We start from the raw sequence: 17,059 nt of genomic DNA on the forward strand, positions 1-17,059 counted from the left end.
ATATATATATATATATATGTCAAGATGTAAATTAATATTTCTGTAATTAGTTTCAAAGTAAATAACATCTATATTAACATCTATATATGCACTTAGTAAATAATAAACTAAATTTGAGTTAAATTTTAACATTCTCTTGAGTATTAAAGTATTTAAGTCTATTGTTTTAGTTAAATTACCGACATATTAAGTAGAAGCAATGGTAACCTAGAGAAATGAAAAAAGCTCAAATTGGGTATAATTTGACATTATGAATTTATAACAGTGTATATTAAAAGCGAATTCCCAACCATAATTATTTTACTACCCAATTACCTATAATCACAAATATTATACCAAACACTTTTTTTTAATATACCACTATTGTGCCAAAAGACAGCGGGTTGATTCATCGAAATGAGTGGATCAGGGTCGATTAGAAATTACGAGACCTCGACAATCTCGGGTTGACCCACTTTTGCATTATGTCTCTCAAAAATCGCCACGTATAAAAAAGTAGTGATTACATTACTACATATACGAAAGGATAGGTTCTTATCGATGACAATGCTTTGGCAAGTTGGCGAAAATCACGATGAATCGTCGGTGGATTTGTCCTCAACTCACATTCGTCGCTCATGTGATACGACCTATGTACACGATGCACGCGCACACGCTCACATGTGCGTGTGTAAATTCGTGTTCACAAAACTTTGGACATCCGCCAGGAAGGATATTTAAAATTCTCTACAGTCTTTAAGCATCTGCCAGATTCTTTTTTCTGCAGATGATGGTTTGCAACGACCATTATCTGTGATTATATTGTTATATCACTTACGTGTGTGACACTCATTGACTACATAACTAAACAATTGTCATTTTTTTAATTGCTTACAGAAAAAAATAGCAACATAAAATGGCAAGAAAGCACATAGGAATTTTAAAAGGACATACCAATTTTTCTGTAAAATTAATTATTACATTAAAATTAATTATTGCATTTAAAATTAATATTATAATATTTTAATAATTTAAAGTATTGGAACTAATTTCCTTGGGAACTTTGTTTTTTAGTTGACTCGTTATTTATATAGCAAATTATCGATATGTGGGGATTAATAAGATAAATTATATAAGTTTTGTCTATAAAATATGTCACTACCCTCTTAAATTGATTAAATGTTCCTCAATCTAACAAAAAAGAAATTCAAAAAATAATTTTATTAAAGAATATATATATATAATATTTATTTTTATAATAATTTTAATATTTTGTTAATTCTTTTTTAGTTTTTATTATCTCCTTTATAAGAAACTGCAATAAATTGAGAATGTTTTATATTTATGGCTATATATTCTAACAAGTGTCCAGCAATCGCTTAATCAGAAATCTTACATTACACATATACTTTCCTCATTTAGTAATTCATGTTTAAAAATTTACATATGTTCATTAATTTGTTGTCCACAATCTAACTCGTTAATAAATATCGGTATTAATAAATATGTAAACCGGAAGTACCGAGTCACGATTTCAATCCAAAATTTCAAAATGGAGGTTGGCAAAAAATACTCGTAGTTCAACGATAGAAACAGCCAATGATCGTCGAACATACGCAGATCGCAAGTTGGCGTCATCGCGGCGCCAAACATCGCATTTTTATATCGAGAGTATCTTCTAGCGAGAAAAATAAGATATCGTACGGGTCATAAATTGCAAAAATATTATGTCATCGTGTGGAGCTATTTTTAATTTTAGTTAAGTACTCATAGGATTGTTCCATTCACATGACAATCATGCGTTCCAATCATCGTCTCTTGGCGATGGACTTTGAACAACAGATAAATCGTCAAACTCGTCGCTGTCCGAATAATTCGCATATTTTTGCGAGCAAATTTTATATTCTAGCAAACAAGTCCACGCGGATTCGTGGGATAGCACACGTGTTTCGAAGAACAAAGTTCAGTCAAACACGTCAATTTCCTAGTCTTCAAATATACGTCGGCACATCAAGTTGCTCTGAGTTTGAAAAAAAATTCAGAGCATAGTAAAGGATACTTCTGCATGGAAAATAAACTTAAATAAGGAAAATGACAACTTTCAGATTTGTTAAGTGTTAGAAAAATGTTTTTCTAATATATGTAGGACGCAAAATGTTCGCTTATGTCGCATCGCAATGTACACTGGAAAAGGACTATATAAAATTACGTTAATAATATGTGTAAAAATTATATAATTTATAGTAAATGTATAAAATTATACGTTTTTACAAAAATTAGTACTTTTATCTCTAAATGATAATGTAAGTATATCTTTATAGAGAGAGAGAATGTAAATATATCTTTATATTGGATGAAAAATAATAATAACAATGTATTTTATAATTTTTATGTAAAAACGGAATAAATTTTTGCAATATATTATAAATATAAAATATTACACACACACACACACACACTCACGCACACACACGCACGCACACACAGAAAGAGAGAGAGAGAGAGAGAGAGAGAGAGAGAGAGAGAGAGAGAGAGAGAGAGATTAGCATTTTTGTGCATATTCGTACATATTGATAATACAGCTTTAAAAAATTGTATACTTGTTGACGAATTATTACGTAAATATTGTACAAACTTAACTTTATTTCTAACTTTTGCGAATTGTTTAATTATTAAAGAAAAGCAATTTTATTTGTAAATTATAACTTTACATAAATACATACATACATCTTTAATAGTGGATCCCAAAATTAACATTGTAATTGTCATAATTTTATTATGACGATATTTGATTCAATTTTTTGCAATATGTGCTCTTTACTAATCCGTTGTAGGACAATAATAATAATCCGTACTATTATTACCATCCTATAATGGCATGATTATCTAGTGTTGTTTAATTTGGCACTTGATTCGAGATTTTGTCCGTGGATTTTTGTCATGTCCTCAAATGTCACATGCAAGGAGTTGAACAAAAATATATCTTGCAGACGGCGCGGCAAATAGATCGTTAGACATGTGCTGATATTTTATCATTTTTATTTCTTTTATGCACCGTCTTGCTGCCACCAGATGGATCAGCTGTTTATTTTACTCGATCGTACGAAAGGCTTGGAAGAGATCATTAATTTCGGTATGTTTCCTTTTGCCAGCGGGATCCAACAGCTTTGAAGATTGCGTTAGTACAGGACGAATGTGCCTGCAGTGTTCAGCAGCAGAGTGATAATTGCATTTCAGTTTTCTTTGCAAATGTCAAAAATCGTATATTTCTCTCAATTAGGATATTTTTTATTATTGTGTCGTATAAGGATAATACGTACTTTATTTTGAAAAATTATCATGAATTAAAGATATATCATGAAAATCGTTAAGATAATCATCTTAATTATTGTCATAATTAAATAAATTATTATATTTAGATTCAGCTCATATAATGTCAGTTATTTCAGTCTTTGAAGAATCCATTAGAAATCTAATTTTTTTATGTTGCATTTTAGTTTCCTTCCGCAAATTAAAAATTATAAATTAAAACTTTTATGTGAATTATTTAATGTGAACTAAAATAATTTTTTATTATTACATAGAATAAAATTATTATTACTACAACTGTAAAATCTATTAAGTAATGATTTTTAGAATTCACAAACAATGCATTATAGGTATAATTACGGACAATTGAGAGTAAATAACTATGCGATATGATTAAATGAAAAATACAATATTGCCTTACACAAAATAAGTATAGTAAATTTTAAATATACTTTATATCTTAATTATCGCATACTGATTACCGCGCAGTTATTTACTCTCACTTCCCCGTAGGTATAATTAATTATTATTATTACTAGATTACATTTTATCTTGAAAAATCTTCATTTGAGATGTCATATATTCTAACATATTATAATTTAATAAATTATTTTTCGTCATTGATATCTATATAATTTTATACGTACTTATGTGAACGAAATGCCGAATATATAAAATTTCTGTTTACAAAGAAATTTTGAGAACATGATCCATATTTCATTCGTACATTCCGGAAATACGCGCAAAGATTTCCGATTTTATTCATAAATCAGCTTGCATACGTTGCTGCTTTTATCGTAGAAACACTGCGATTTGTCTTCACGAGCGGTCTTAATGTCATCGAATTGTCTTGACAATTATTGCACTCTTCTCAATTTGTTTGCGACTTCGAATTTATGTGTAATATTCAAGACCAGACAATCAGGTTTATTATTTCTCGCTATGATTTTCTTCAACTTGTCCGACCTTCATATAAGTTCAGACTTTAGATTGCGCATCAATGATCACTAATAAAAATGATCGTTTTTCGCAGGAGACACATCAGCGTTTTTATCAAACGATCTCTGGACTTGTTTTCCTTGGACAGAAATCGACAATTTAATATCGAATTATCGTTATATCTTGATTTATGATCCAAGGGATCATAAATATAATAAATGGTTTGCACATAAAACGAAATTGCGTTTGACACGAATCTTGAATCAATTTTATGCATATCTCATCGAAATATTGACGCCAATTTAAAGCACCAATTTTCGCGTTAAAATATGCAATTGACGAACCACTGTTGTTAATAACGAAACGTCACAATTTTGGACAGAAACGTGCTCAACACGCGCGCTGAACACCTATTCCCTTCGTTAGGTTCCATGATAATTTTATGTTTTCTAATGACGTAGACGCCCAAAATATTCCAATGGCTGAGTTACATCTCGCAGATCTTAAAGTTGTCCTTCTTTCGTAGAACTTCTATTTTCTTCTGTGTCGCGAGTATATAACGCAAATGCGTTCTTGGCACCGAATGCGAGCTGCATTCTTCGTCGATGTCCCCCGTTGAACGGAACAATTTGACACAAACGCAATGATGAGTACACACACGCACACACACACGCACACACACACGCACGCGCGCACACACACACACACACACACACACACACACACACACAAAATGATAGCGTCGTGTAAAAAAATAAGTGGCAAACGATTGTAGATCATTTGCTACCTGATTTTATTCGATTTTACGATTTTAGAAATATTTATTTTCGTAATCTTAGCTTTAAAAAATTTAAATTGATCAGAAAAATATTGTTAATATTATTGATGGAATTCGAGCTTGTTTGCGTAAAAAGTTATTTATTATGTATATTAGTAACTCTTACTTGTTAATAGAATCTTTAGTCGTTAATCGGTAATACGTCACAGATTATTGATATTGCGATATATATATGTATATATAAATCGATTTTTTTAATTAATCAAGAAACCGGCCGTGATTAAAAATTTAAGATGGAGAACATAAAGTAAAGCTCGAGACAGCAAGTCGTTCACGATTAAAGCGGTTGAAAGAGACGAGAACACGAACAATCAATCGAAGGAGTGCGGTCTATGAAGCAGCTCTTATAGCTAAATGACATCCTTGGCAAAGGGCCACAACAGCCCTGTCGTCGATGCGAAGTCGGCGAATTCTATTTCTAGTGTACGGCCGATAAACTTGCCACGATGCATCACGTAAAAAGATGTCTTATGCCTAGGTGGTCTCCGTTTAGATTACTACTTTCACGTATATCGTTGCTTTTCGGTCTCGAATTTCCCTTTGAAATTGAGTCTAATTAATTTAATTTAAAGCGATTTTCAAAAACATTCACGAAGTTATCGTGAAAGTTTCACTTTACACCGTGGATTTTCTTCACGATCCCTTTATCCCGGGCGAAAAACTCCCGGTAAAGATCGAAAGAAAGATACTGATATTTTAGTCGAGGATAAAATTGCAGTTGCTTGGAAAAACTGTATAAAAGAATACACTAGAATGTTAGAATACACTTCGCATTATCAAATTAATGATAATGCGACGTTTTGATTATATTTGTAATAGCGAGAACGTAATTTATTCCCGCAAAGTGCAATTTTAATTACATCCACGCGTAAAGTAGCTGTGTGCTCGATACGTGTCGAAATATACATGCACAAATGATAATGCAAACGATAATAAGGGATCGTAAATTAAATAAAATTGGATTGTATCTAAATTTTTTTTTAAATGTCTTGTTAAGCTTAATCATATATATTGTTTCCTAATATTTTTTTGCTAACATAATTCGCGAATATAAATTATATAAAAAGCCGAAAAAAGAAAATATCGTAATAGCAGTATAACGATAGGGATTATACGACAGAAATTATTTTTATTTGTTTTCATCACAAGAAAAATGAAAACCAGTAGTACAACAAGATAATGTCTTAGAACTTAAAAGTTCAAATATTTCTTTGATGAAATTGCATCTACTTATCGCCTCTGCAGTTTCATTACATTAGGTAGATAAAAAAAATACGAGTGATTAATCTCGCTTGCATGACAGCGAACAATACTTCTCCGTAGATTGCGGATGAAGCACATAGAACAGTATTTAATTAAGATTAAAATGCTACTCATGCTGCATGAAGTTTCTGAGCAATGTTTCTCTCGGTAGCTGTAAATTCTTGATCTAAATCATTTAGCAGGACCATTCAACCCGCACCTGGCGCCCTCGTTTGAAGCTTATCGCGAGGAAATAAGAAATAGTATTATACTGTTATAAACTTGTTTGTATAAAAGTATATTACCGTGTCGGTGTTGGTCATGTTTACGTAAAGTTTAGGACACTAACAAATAAACCTATCCAAATGTAACTCTCTGTTTTTTTTTTTCAAATTTGACGTAAATATAGAACTATAAAAACAATTTTATATCTTACTATTTTGACCCATAAGCGATTTTAAGAACAGTTATTATCCTTTCAATTTTCAGTCTCTTATTAATTCGTTTAAATATCTTTTTATCTACAAACAAATAATTTTGCAAATCTGATTTTATATTCGTAATTAAGAATTTTAATTCAAAAACTCCCTGCATATCTATTCAACTGTTTGTTAAATATTTATTATTCCGTTTATAGTCAATAAGATGGTAAAAACTGAAATGGTAGCTAACTGCTCTTAAAACTGCTTATAAGTCAAAATGGAAAAACATGGGTAAAATATTTTTTACAGTTCTACATTTATGCCAAATTTGAAAGAAATCGGAAAATAACACTTCGGTAGATTTACTTGTAAGAGAAATTGTATAACAGCAGCAACTGTAAAGATAACGGCAACTATACAAGTTTGATATGTAGAATTAATGTATAATACATGTATAGTTGAATAAACTATTTTATAGATGCAACAATTATAAAATAGTTTATTGAACTACATAAACATATCACAATAACATTTTCCATCATTCGGAAGGGCATGGTACACTACGAGAGGAAATAGTATTTAATAAAATACGTTCATGACAATGAAATAACACTAGAGAGAATCGCATGCGCAACATAGAATTTTATCTATTAAACTTTCATAATGGTGTCACCACTATCTTTTTCTCTGAGTGTAACACAAGACATAGATGATATCATAATGATGTTAAAAAAATCATTTTGTCTAAACAGACCTTATATTATAGTTCAGAGGTAATAACATATGATTCGAGAAGTTTCTTGAGTAGCATGAAATCAAAACTACATATTGACTAGCATTTTGATGTAACGTAATACCGTGTCGTATCTCAAGCATCTCGGCTAACAAAGAGAGTCTAGTCACGCAATATTCAAAATGATCATATACCAAACGCGCTTCGTAATATTAATTAGTTTTATCGTATACTACACCGCGATTATTTCTCTCGAAAAAATGATGAACGAAGAACGTTTATGAAAGAGGAATGCGAGAGCGTAATAATTAATCTGTCCGAGTATTTTTAATCGCAAGCAACGTAGCGAAAACTGCAGCCTTGCAATCGATGAATTGCGTCTGCCGTTCGAAAGAGTATCATATTTCTACTTAATTATTATATAATATAATACGTCAAGATATTCTATTAAGTTTGCCTTTCCACGTGATGGAAATTGTGAGATGAAAAATATAAATGAAAGATTCATATGTGATGGTCATAATCCTATGTTACACATGCGATTCTCTCCTCTCTAGAGTTATTTCATTATTATGAACGTATTTTATTAAATACTATTTCCTCTCGCGGTGTATCCTGCCCTTCTGGCTAATGGAAAAATGTTATTATAATATGTTCTAATGCCGTGACAGTAGCTCATTGAGATTAAAAATTTAATTGTTTTCGCGGTAATTAATTGCTTGACGTTAACATGCTGTATATTTCTCCCTATGTCTTGATATTGTTGAAACAAAGAAAATTCGTATAACAATATGAATATATTCGATTTTTTAGCTAATTCTCGTAACCGCAACACACACGAGGCGAAGTAAGTCACGCAACGAGTTAAGTGACGATTGTTCCCAGACATAAGCGATGTTGATTAACCTTATGCCGCGCACATCATGTGCGCGTGCTATTGCATTTTCAATTTCAACTTCATTAAACCCAATTGTCCTTTGCAGAATGCTCAGGTACGTAACGCGGTAGAATACGAGGGCACACCGGTCGACGCGGCGGCGCCTGAGGCATGCAAAGCAGTTCGGCGCTCGGCGCGACTGACATTTCTGCCGGATTCTGGTGCGCCGTAATGCCCAGGACTTGAGATGCACTTGAAAATGATCGCGTGTATTAATATCTCGATATCGCGCCCTAAGTTTGCCGAGATATTTTGGAATATCCGTAAACGCGGTTGCGTCAATCCGGGAAAACGATGCCCGTAAATTAATTCTCGAGAAAGATGCGCCTGTAATATTGGCAGTACTGCAGTGATTCTGCGGAGTATCGCAAGAAATTTTCGCTTGAAACAAAAATATATTTGTCTTGTTTAAAAATAGAATTCACTGAAAGAATTTTGCATCGGGCTTGGGTACTTGTGAGTCATTATTTCTCGCGGTTGTAGCTCCACTAGTTTGAGAGCGCCTATCTAGGATGTTACCATTCGTAGTCGTCTCGTTTTAATTAATCTTTCTATTTTCTCATCTCTCTTCTCTCTCTCTCTCTCTCTCTCTCTCTCTCTCTCTCCCCCCCTTTCAATTAAGATCTTTTATAAGAATTTCTATTCATCGTTAGCTAGCTTTAGAAGAAAGATTAAAATAAGAAAAAAATATATGTAACAAATAAGTAAAGGAGGTCATATTTGAATCAAAGCGAATTTTGGTGCATAATAATATTTTATAATAATATTTTTTACAATTTAGGTTTACAATTTCCAATTCAAACAAACTGCGTACCGATTAAGTATTTGTCAATCTTAAAACATAGTCTTAAACTAAAGCTAAAGTATGTAATATTATAAATTAAATCGACACATCAATATAATCCTGAAAAATATATTATTCTCTTATCTCAGAGGGAATAATATAATACAATTAAAAAATGTGATTTTCCAATTATTATTATGAATGAGTTAGGTATAAAGATTACTTTATCAATCACCAAAAGTAAACTAACTTAAATTCACAGTTCCATCAAATAGCACTTTCATTGTTTTTAATCTGGTTGTTCCATCTTTCGATAAATTTCTATCTTACTTTTTTTACTCTCCCATGCTCTATTCTTTTACTCTTTTGTTTATCTAGACTTAGTAGGTAAATTATTATCACATAATTTATCTGAAGATGGAACAACCAACCTTTAATATTTAAAAAAAAATGATAATATTTTTTACAAGAATGACATTTTGGGTTATGTCGTTTTTGTAAATAAAAAAGGAGAATTCTCTATAGAGAATATTTAGAGGCAAAACGGTTTTGGTGATCGTAGTTTGATGAAGAAATTATTTTATTTTGAATTTAACCATTTTAGCTGATCAAGATAAATATGAACTGTTGATATCTCGAATTATGCCATCTTGATAAATTATTCTGGATTTGTTATAGTTTTATAGAATATCAAAATCGTTGCGACTAAAAAAAAGGATAGCTTTTTTTAGGTTTTACCCGGTAAAAAATTTTTCATGCATGAATATGTATAAACACGCATAAATATTCATAAACATGTATAATTGTGAAATATGTCCATACATGTTCATAATGTTCATACATCCTTTTTTTTTGTAAAATTACTTTTTAGTGTAATAGAAATAATAATACTAATGTGAAAATATTAAAAATAATTAAAAAGGTAATTTTTTGCACTATTTGTTTTAGAAAAAAGTCAAGTTTTTGAAGAAATGTAAAAAAATTACTACATAACATTATGCATAATAATGTATGAGCAATTTTTTTACATTTTTCCAAATATTTTTCTAAAACAAACAATGCGAAAATTATCTTTCTAATTATTTTTTATGTTTTCATATTACTACAATATTATTATTTCTATTACACTAAACAGTAATTTTACAAAAGAAAGAAAGATGTATAAACATGTATGGACATATTTCATGTATAATTATACATGTTTATGAATATTTATGCGTGTTTATGTATGTTTATACATATTTGTATATATTTATGCATGAAAAATTTTGTAATGAAATGGAATTGACAAAAATGACATTTGATCGTGTTTCTAAGAATATTTTGCCGATGTTATTTGATTTAGCAATAATTTTCTGTTAAGTTGAAAAATGATTTTTCCTTTTTTTCTGAAAAATTTAATTTTTTTAGTTATGTAACACATTTTGAAGTAGCATAATATACATATCTTTGTAACATGCAAGAAAGAAATTTAGAATAGATTTATATTTTAAGATCGCAATCTTCTTTTATTCCTAACTTTATCTGTCCGTAATCTGCGCGATTTCTCGCATAGTTGGCCAATAGAAAGCTAGCGAATGTCCCAAAGCGTTTCTACATAGAATGTCGTTTGCAAAGCTCCGCATAACTGCATAAATGAGTCACATGCATTCGATATAAATTCTCCGAATGACTGCGAATGTCGACGTCGGCGTTGGCGTTGCGGTTGCAATGTCGCGTCGCCAGTTAAGACGCTGCATTTCGGTTTGTCAACGGGAAATAAAATCGATTATTCCGCTCTTCGGGGGAGGATTAAAAGATGCGTCGGTCACCCTCGGTTTAGCATTCAGCGTCGAATAATTTTCTCTTTCGATGAAGAACGTAATAGACAACGGCGATCCGTGCAGTCTCGAACGAAACCGACAACTCGCAGTTGGTAGACGGCCTTAATGGCCGCGGTACAAGAATATTTTATGGTGTGCACTTTCGGACTGTCGCCGGATTTAGGACGAAGGTCGTCGCGCGGACTCTTTGAGCGGATCTGGCGATTTCGTCAATCATATCGTCCGTTGCCATGACGATTGATCTCCGTCGATCGTGAAATTTTTTTCGACAAGTATGACCAGAATTTATCAGTCGCTGGATTTATATTATGTTTGCGTGTTACTGGCGGCGAGAAATGACGCATACATTTTTCGCAGGATAAATCTTATTTATGTTGGATAGAACGGATTTGCTAAAAACACACAAAGAACAACTAACATATCTAAAAACTTAGCTAGATAGTGATCTAAAAATAATTTTATCGGACCATCACCAATCAACACTTTTACAACACTGCTCATCATGCTTGAGAGTTCTGGACTGTTAAATTTATGATGTAAAATCATAGAGAAAATCCGTTTATGTTAAGAGTATGGATCGTTTAAGAGTACGCATTAAGCTTTATGGCGTAATTATTAAATCGCAGCAGATATATACCTAACTCACACAGAATGTGCCTTTTTGGTTAGTTAATATGTATAAAAGATTGTGATCGTTGCAGCGATAAAGGAGATATACTAATTTTTGTGATTTTCTTATTGCATTTCTCACGAATAAATTTATCAGTTTTTACGTTAAATTATTGCTTTGTGAATCTGTATCATTTATATGATGTGCATGTCTCTGCTTCGTATTTAGTGATATATTTACATAATATTTGCAATGTAATAGTTTTTATATAATTATATTAGTAAAAAATTATGTGATGGCCTATAAAAGAGTACGCACTTACAAACTTGATTCAGCCCAGAGGAAACAATGCCGATGATAACGACTTTACAGCTTACATATTTTGTAACGATTTGTACTTGAATTCTAAATCCGGTGAAAATTGGATCTAGTGCCTAAAGCTACTGGCTTTAAGCCCATATCGATTGGGAGGATCAACTCATTAGTCGAAAATTTACTTATTTAAAAAATATTCTGTACATAAAAATACTTCAAGTATATATAAAGATTTATATTCCATTAAAAATAAATGTTTTTTTACCTCCATCAATATTGTTTTTACAATAAGCGACATTTTTTTCATAAATACGTACTCTTGAGAAGAAATAAGCCACACTTGCCAAGAAATAAGAATATACATTTTTACCTTTTTAGTAAAATTAATTTCCTGTAAAAAATGAGTGCTTGTATCAAATTTATACTTGACATACTTTTAGTTCAAACTGTAAAAAACAGCTTAAGCAGCATTTTACTGCTTAAAATTGGATTTTTGTACATGTTATGCAGCATGAAAAGAAAGTGCGTACTCTTGCGCCTTTATCCTACTCAATTCGAACAATTTTTAATTATTTCTATAAATCGCTACTGCTTAATATGTCGTTAATTTAAACAATGGAAGAATTTAACTCAAGAAATGTAATAAATTTAACCAATTTGGTTTATTATTTACTAACAATATTGTAAGTGTAAATGTTGACATTGTATACTTTGAATTGTATACTACGAAATTCAACTATTGTAGAAATGGATTACTTTACATTTTGGCACACTTGATAGTTAAAAATAATAAAATTCAGAGTTGGATAAGTTAATATTTTTTTTAACTTAAGTTAAATTAAAGTAAACAGTTTTAAAAATTTAACTTACAATTAGTTAAGATGAAAGTTAATCCATAGTGACAATTGAACTAAAAATTAGGTTAATGGAAAAAAAAGTAATTGAACAGTTAAAATAAATTTATTTTATTTCATAATTTCAAATTGACTTTTTTTTAACTAAATTAAAAAACTAAAAAGTAATACCTGTAAATGAGTAAATTGTACTTCTGCGTATTTTAAAAAAAAATCGCAAGTTTAGATCACGACGACGGATCGCTTTCAAATCTCTTTATTCTTTGTTTAAACGAAATATTTGAAATTATTTAAAATTAAAAAAATACATTTCCGACAAACACGAATGTATAAGGATGTAATCCGAATATAGGATCCATATAACGCCAATTACCCAACCCTGATGTTAACTTTTAAAAAATCAAATTAAAAGTTAATAGTTACCGATAAAATAAATATAATTATATAATGTTAAAAAATTAAGAATTTAAAATGTAATTAAATAAAGTTAAAATTAATTAACTTTATAACTTTTTAACTTAACTTTTAACTTTTAACTTATTGTTAGCATTATCCAACCTTGATAAAATGCTATTTTTAACTCAAGAGATTGATTTATCATTGTTTTCTTAATACCTATCCAGGATTTCAGTAGAGTGTTGGTCTGGAGCACCATACATACAAATTTCTAAGCTATAGAATTTCATACATACCTCGTCAGAAATTTACATTCAATTTTTATATTATAAAAATATATTATATTTTTTGTTTAATTGTGAATAAAGCCTCAGATAGATATGCGTGCATGCATACGTGCGTGCGTACGTGTGTGTGTGAAAAGAACAGTCTAAAATATTAATGTCATCCGTCTCCCTCCTCCAATCAAAACTTCATACAAAGAAAAAATTTACTTCGCCTGCTCTGTACCTAACAAGTGTAAACAATTATTTAGATGATCTATCAAAATTATTTTTAGATTGGTATCTATCTCTAAGAGACGGATAGTTTTACTGGAGTATCTAAAATTTTTAGATACTCCAGTAAAACTATCCGTTTCTCATAACAGTCACAGAATACTGCTAGCAGCTACGTATGTACAGGCAGAATAGGCCATTTGCGTTAATTTGCAGCGAGCACGAGCGATAAATATAAATGCCAGGGCGCTCCCGGATTATTGTTAACAAGAGAAGCGTCCATCTTGTATAGGCTTACGGCGAATGTTAAATTTAGATACCCCGGAAATATACTATCGCTACCTATCTTAATGAGCTATTGAAGTCAGTAGACTTAACGAAGCTGCCGCGTGACCATCGCTATTAAGGTCATTGGGGTGAAAATGCCACACTTAAACATTTATTCTTGAATAACTTCTTAATGTTATGGAATTAACGAACGAAAAGTATTATTTTTTAGCAACCTTTCTTTATTCATACAAATCAATAAATTAATAAAATAATTAATAAATTAATAATTTTTGATGTATTATTACAAAAAAATTGATATGTCATACCTTGTAAAAATAGTATCTTCCCCCTATACATATATACGGGTAAGATGCCACCTTTTATGCGAAAAGATGTCACAAACAATTAAATAATGTGATGCGATATAAATTTGCATATTTTACTTATTTATAGTTCATAATCAAGGGTTTAAGTTATAAGAACACATAAAGGTATGATAAATTGAGGAAATATGAAAGAGTGTAATCTAGGAAGTAAGTTGGATATACTTTTATTCATTTAAACAGCATTTCATTAACTTAAAATATTTTGAATTATACAAAACATGCAAAATTCATAAAATCGTTTTAATGACGGTTTCAAGCACGAAAAATTATGTTTTGTATTTACTATCATCTTATCCTCAAGTGTAAGAGGAATATTCAATTGCAACTTTTACGCATATAAGAATATTACAAATTATAATCTAATCCGCACGACCTTCGCGGAACAAATTAAAACCGATTAAAACCGTAATATCATTTGCTCGGTTTTACAGTAAGCATTGAAATACAGACTTTAGCTAATAGCCAAATATTACAAAGAGCATGTTTCATGACCTACCTTTTCGTATTTCGTATAATCTTTACCAATCGACTTTGTCATGAACATGTTCATCTCTGCCGATAACTGCGCAACTGTTTACCACACGCTTTTGCACAGTCAGTATGGCCAACGCACGTTCTATAAAAAAATTATAAACAAAGCGTCTTTCCCCTTATGGCATCTTCCCTCGAATTACCTTATTAGAAATAAAATATTTCATTTTCGCTCAAAATTTGCTCTCAAATTGAGGTTAAATTGAAGAGCTCCTCATTATTTGTCGAGAATGATAAAGCGTATATATTTCGCAAAGAAATTAGTCGTTTCAAGATATATCTGGCATTTGTTGCAGATCGAAGCTTTTTAGTAGCGAACGCGCAGCAAGGACTATGCCATATTATCTATTGCTCGGACGGATTCTGTCGGCTGACGGGCTTCTCAAGGGCCGAGGTGATGCAGCGACCAGCAGTCTGCGACTTCCTCCATGGACCAATGACATCACCGCACGCGGTTGCAGCTCTACGAGACGCCCTTGCTGCTGGCGTCGAAAAGCACTTCGAGATTCTTTACTACAGAAAGGACGGTGAGTATTATTTGTTGATTTTTCGCCAATAATTAGAGGTTTTTTAATACAATGACAGTTTACGACGTATGCCAAATATACGACGGTATCACAATGATACACGAAAAGGACGGTTTTACTGAAGTATCTAACAATTTAATTACATACAAATCTGAAAATAATTTTATTAGATCATCAAAAAATAATTATGTAGAACGCTCAATCTGATTGCTGGAATGTTGAAATTTTTTGCAATATTTTTCATCATGCGTGAAATTTCTACGTAATTATTTTGATGATTAAACAAAATTATTTTTGGATGTGTATTTAGCTAAATTTTTTAGATATTTCAAAGAAAGAGAAAGAGAGAGAGAGAGAGAGAGAGAGAGAGAGAAATCGTTCTTTCCGTATAATCTAAAATCTTGAACATTTGAACAGCAAAAGCGCGATTAAACAATTAAAAACAAAAAAAGTTGCCCAAATAAAACAATTAAAAACAAAAAAGTAGCGCAAATGCAATCAAACAGATCTGATCTTTTTCGAAGAATCCTGAACTACTCTAGCTGAGACATGCAATTTGTACCAGTACTATTGGCGTATTAGCAAGCTAGTAGCTCACATTTTATAACAATAAGGACTAGTACTATTTAAGGTTGAGTAGCTGACCATCCAGTTCAAACCAACTACTGATTTACTAGCAAGTAACTCGCACTGTATAAACTGAGCTTTAGGATTGATATCAGTGATTATCCACTAATTTAGATTTAGAGGGAAAGTTTAGGATATTCTATAGTTTTTAAAAGCATGACTCTTTACAGATACTATTATTTTACTAAAAATATCAATTTTCATTTTTTTGTACCTACACTATTTTATATATTTACTTTCATATATTTTTATATATTTACAACGTCAGTGAATAAAGTTTATTAAATTCTTTCCAAAATTTATAGATGCTCCAACCTTTTGAGCAGTAATGTATATCGTATACCTACGTAAAGTTTTGTTATATATTGTGTGATAAAGGATAAATTAAACAAATTATTATTAACATAATAACCTATACACAGTACCTATATATATGTTCCTTGATTTTCCATACAAATTTTGACTATATGTTTTATGAGTTGAAATAAGAAAAAAACACACTTTTATTCGCCTTATTTTGTTCGTATTATTATTTCAAAAATATGCTATTTATAAACACAAATATTTAAATGCTTTATTAAAAAGTTATATCAAAAATATAAAATGTGTAAAAAATCATTCTGTCCAAGTTTGCATTTTAAATTGTCATTCATCTATGTCAATACAAGTTTGATATCGATATAATTTTGAATTTATAATTTTTTTTTGCTAGAATAGAAAGAATATCTTTCTATAAAAAAAATGTTCTCTATCCTTGCAAAAAAATGTTAAATTCAAAATTACATCGGGGTCAAACTTGTATGGACATGTACGGATAACAATTTGAAATGTAAACCTAGATAAAATTGTTTTTTACACATTTCATAATTTTCATTATAACTTTTAATAAAGCATTTAAAAACTATGTTTACATTTTTTTCTTATTTCAGCTCATAAAACATATTGTCAAAGTGCGAAAAATCCAGATATAAGCTGTTTATGTACATACGTATATATATATATATGTGTGTGTGTGTGTGTGTGTGTGTGTGTGTGTGTGT

At 30.7% G+C, this 17,059-nt stretch overlaps 1 protein-coding gene across 11 annotated transcripts in view; it reads left to right on the forward strand.

Moving 5' to 3' along the window:
- LOC108755588 (potassium voltage-gated channel subfamily H member 6) overlaps nucleotides 1-17,059 on the forward strand; it is a 221,080-nt gene that overhangs the window by 18,523 nt on the left and 185,498 nt on the right. For all 11 annotated transcript variants that reach the window (XM_018498695.1, XM_018498694.1, XM_018498696.1 and 8 more), the window contains exon 2: nucleotides 15,162-15,392. In XM_018498695.1, the coding sequence (XP_018354197.1) occupies nucleotides 15,162-15,392 (231 nt within the window). The remainder of the gene's footprint in view (nucleotides 1-15,161; nucleotides 15,393-17,059) is intronic.

The sequence above is a fragment of the Trachymyrmex septentrionalis genome, unplaced genomic scaffold (genome assembly GCF_001594115.1).
Source record: "Trachymyrmex septentrionalis isolate Tsep2-gDNA-1 unplaced genomic scaffold, Tsep1.0 scaffold89, whole genome shotgun sequence".
NCBI classification, from domain to species: Eukaryota; Metazoa; Arthropoda; class Insecta; order Hymenoptera; family Formicidae; genus Trachymyrmex; species Trachymyrmex septentrionalis.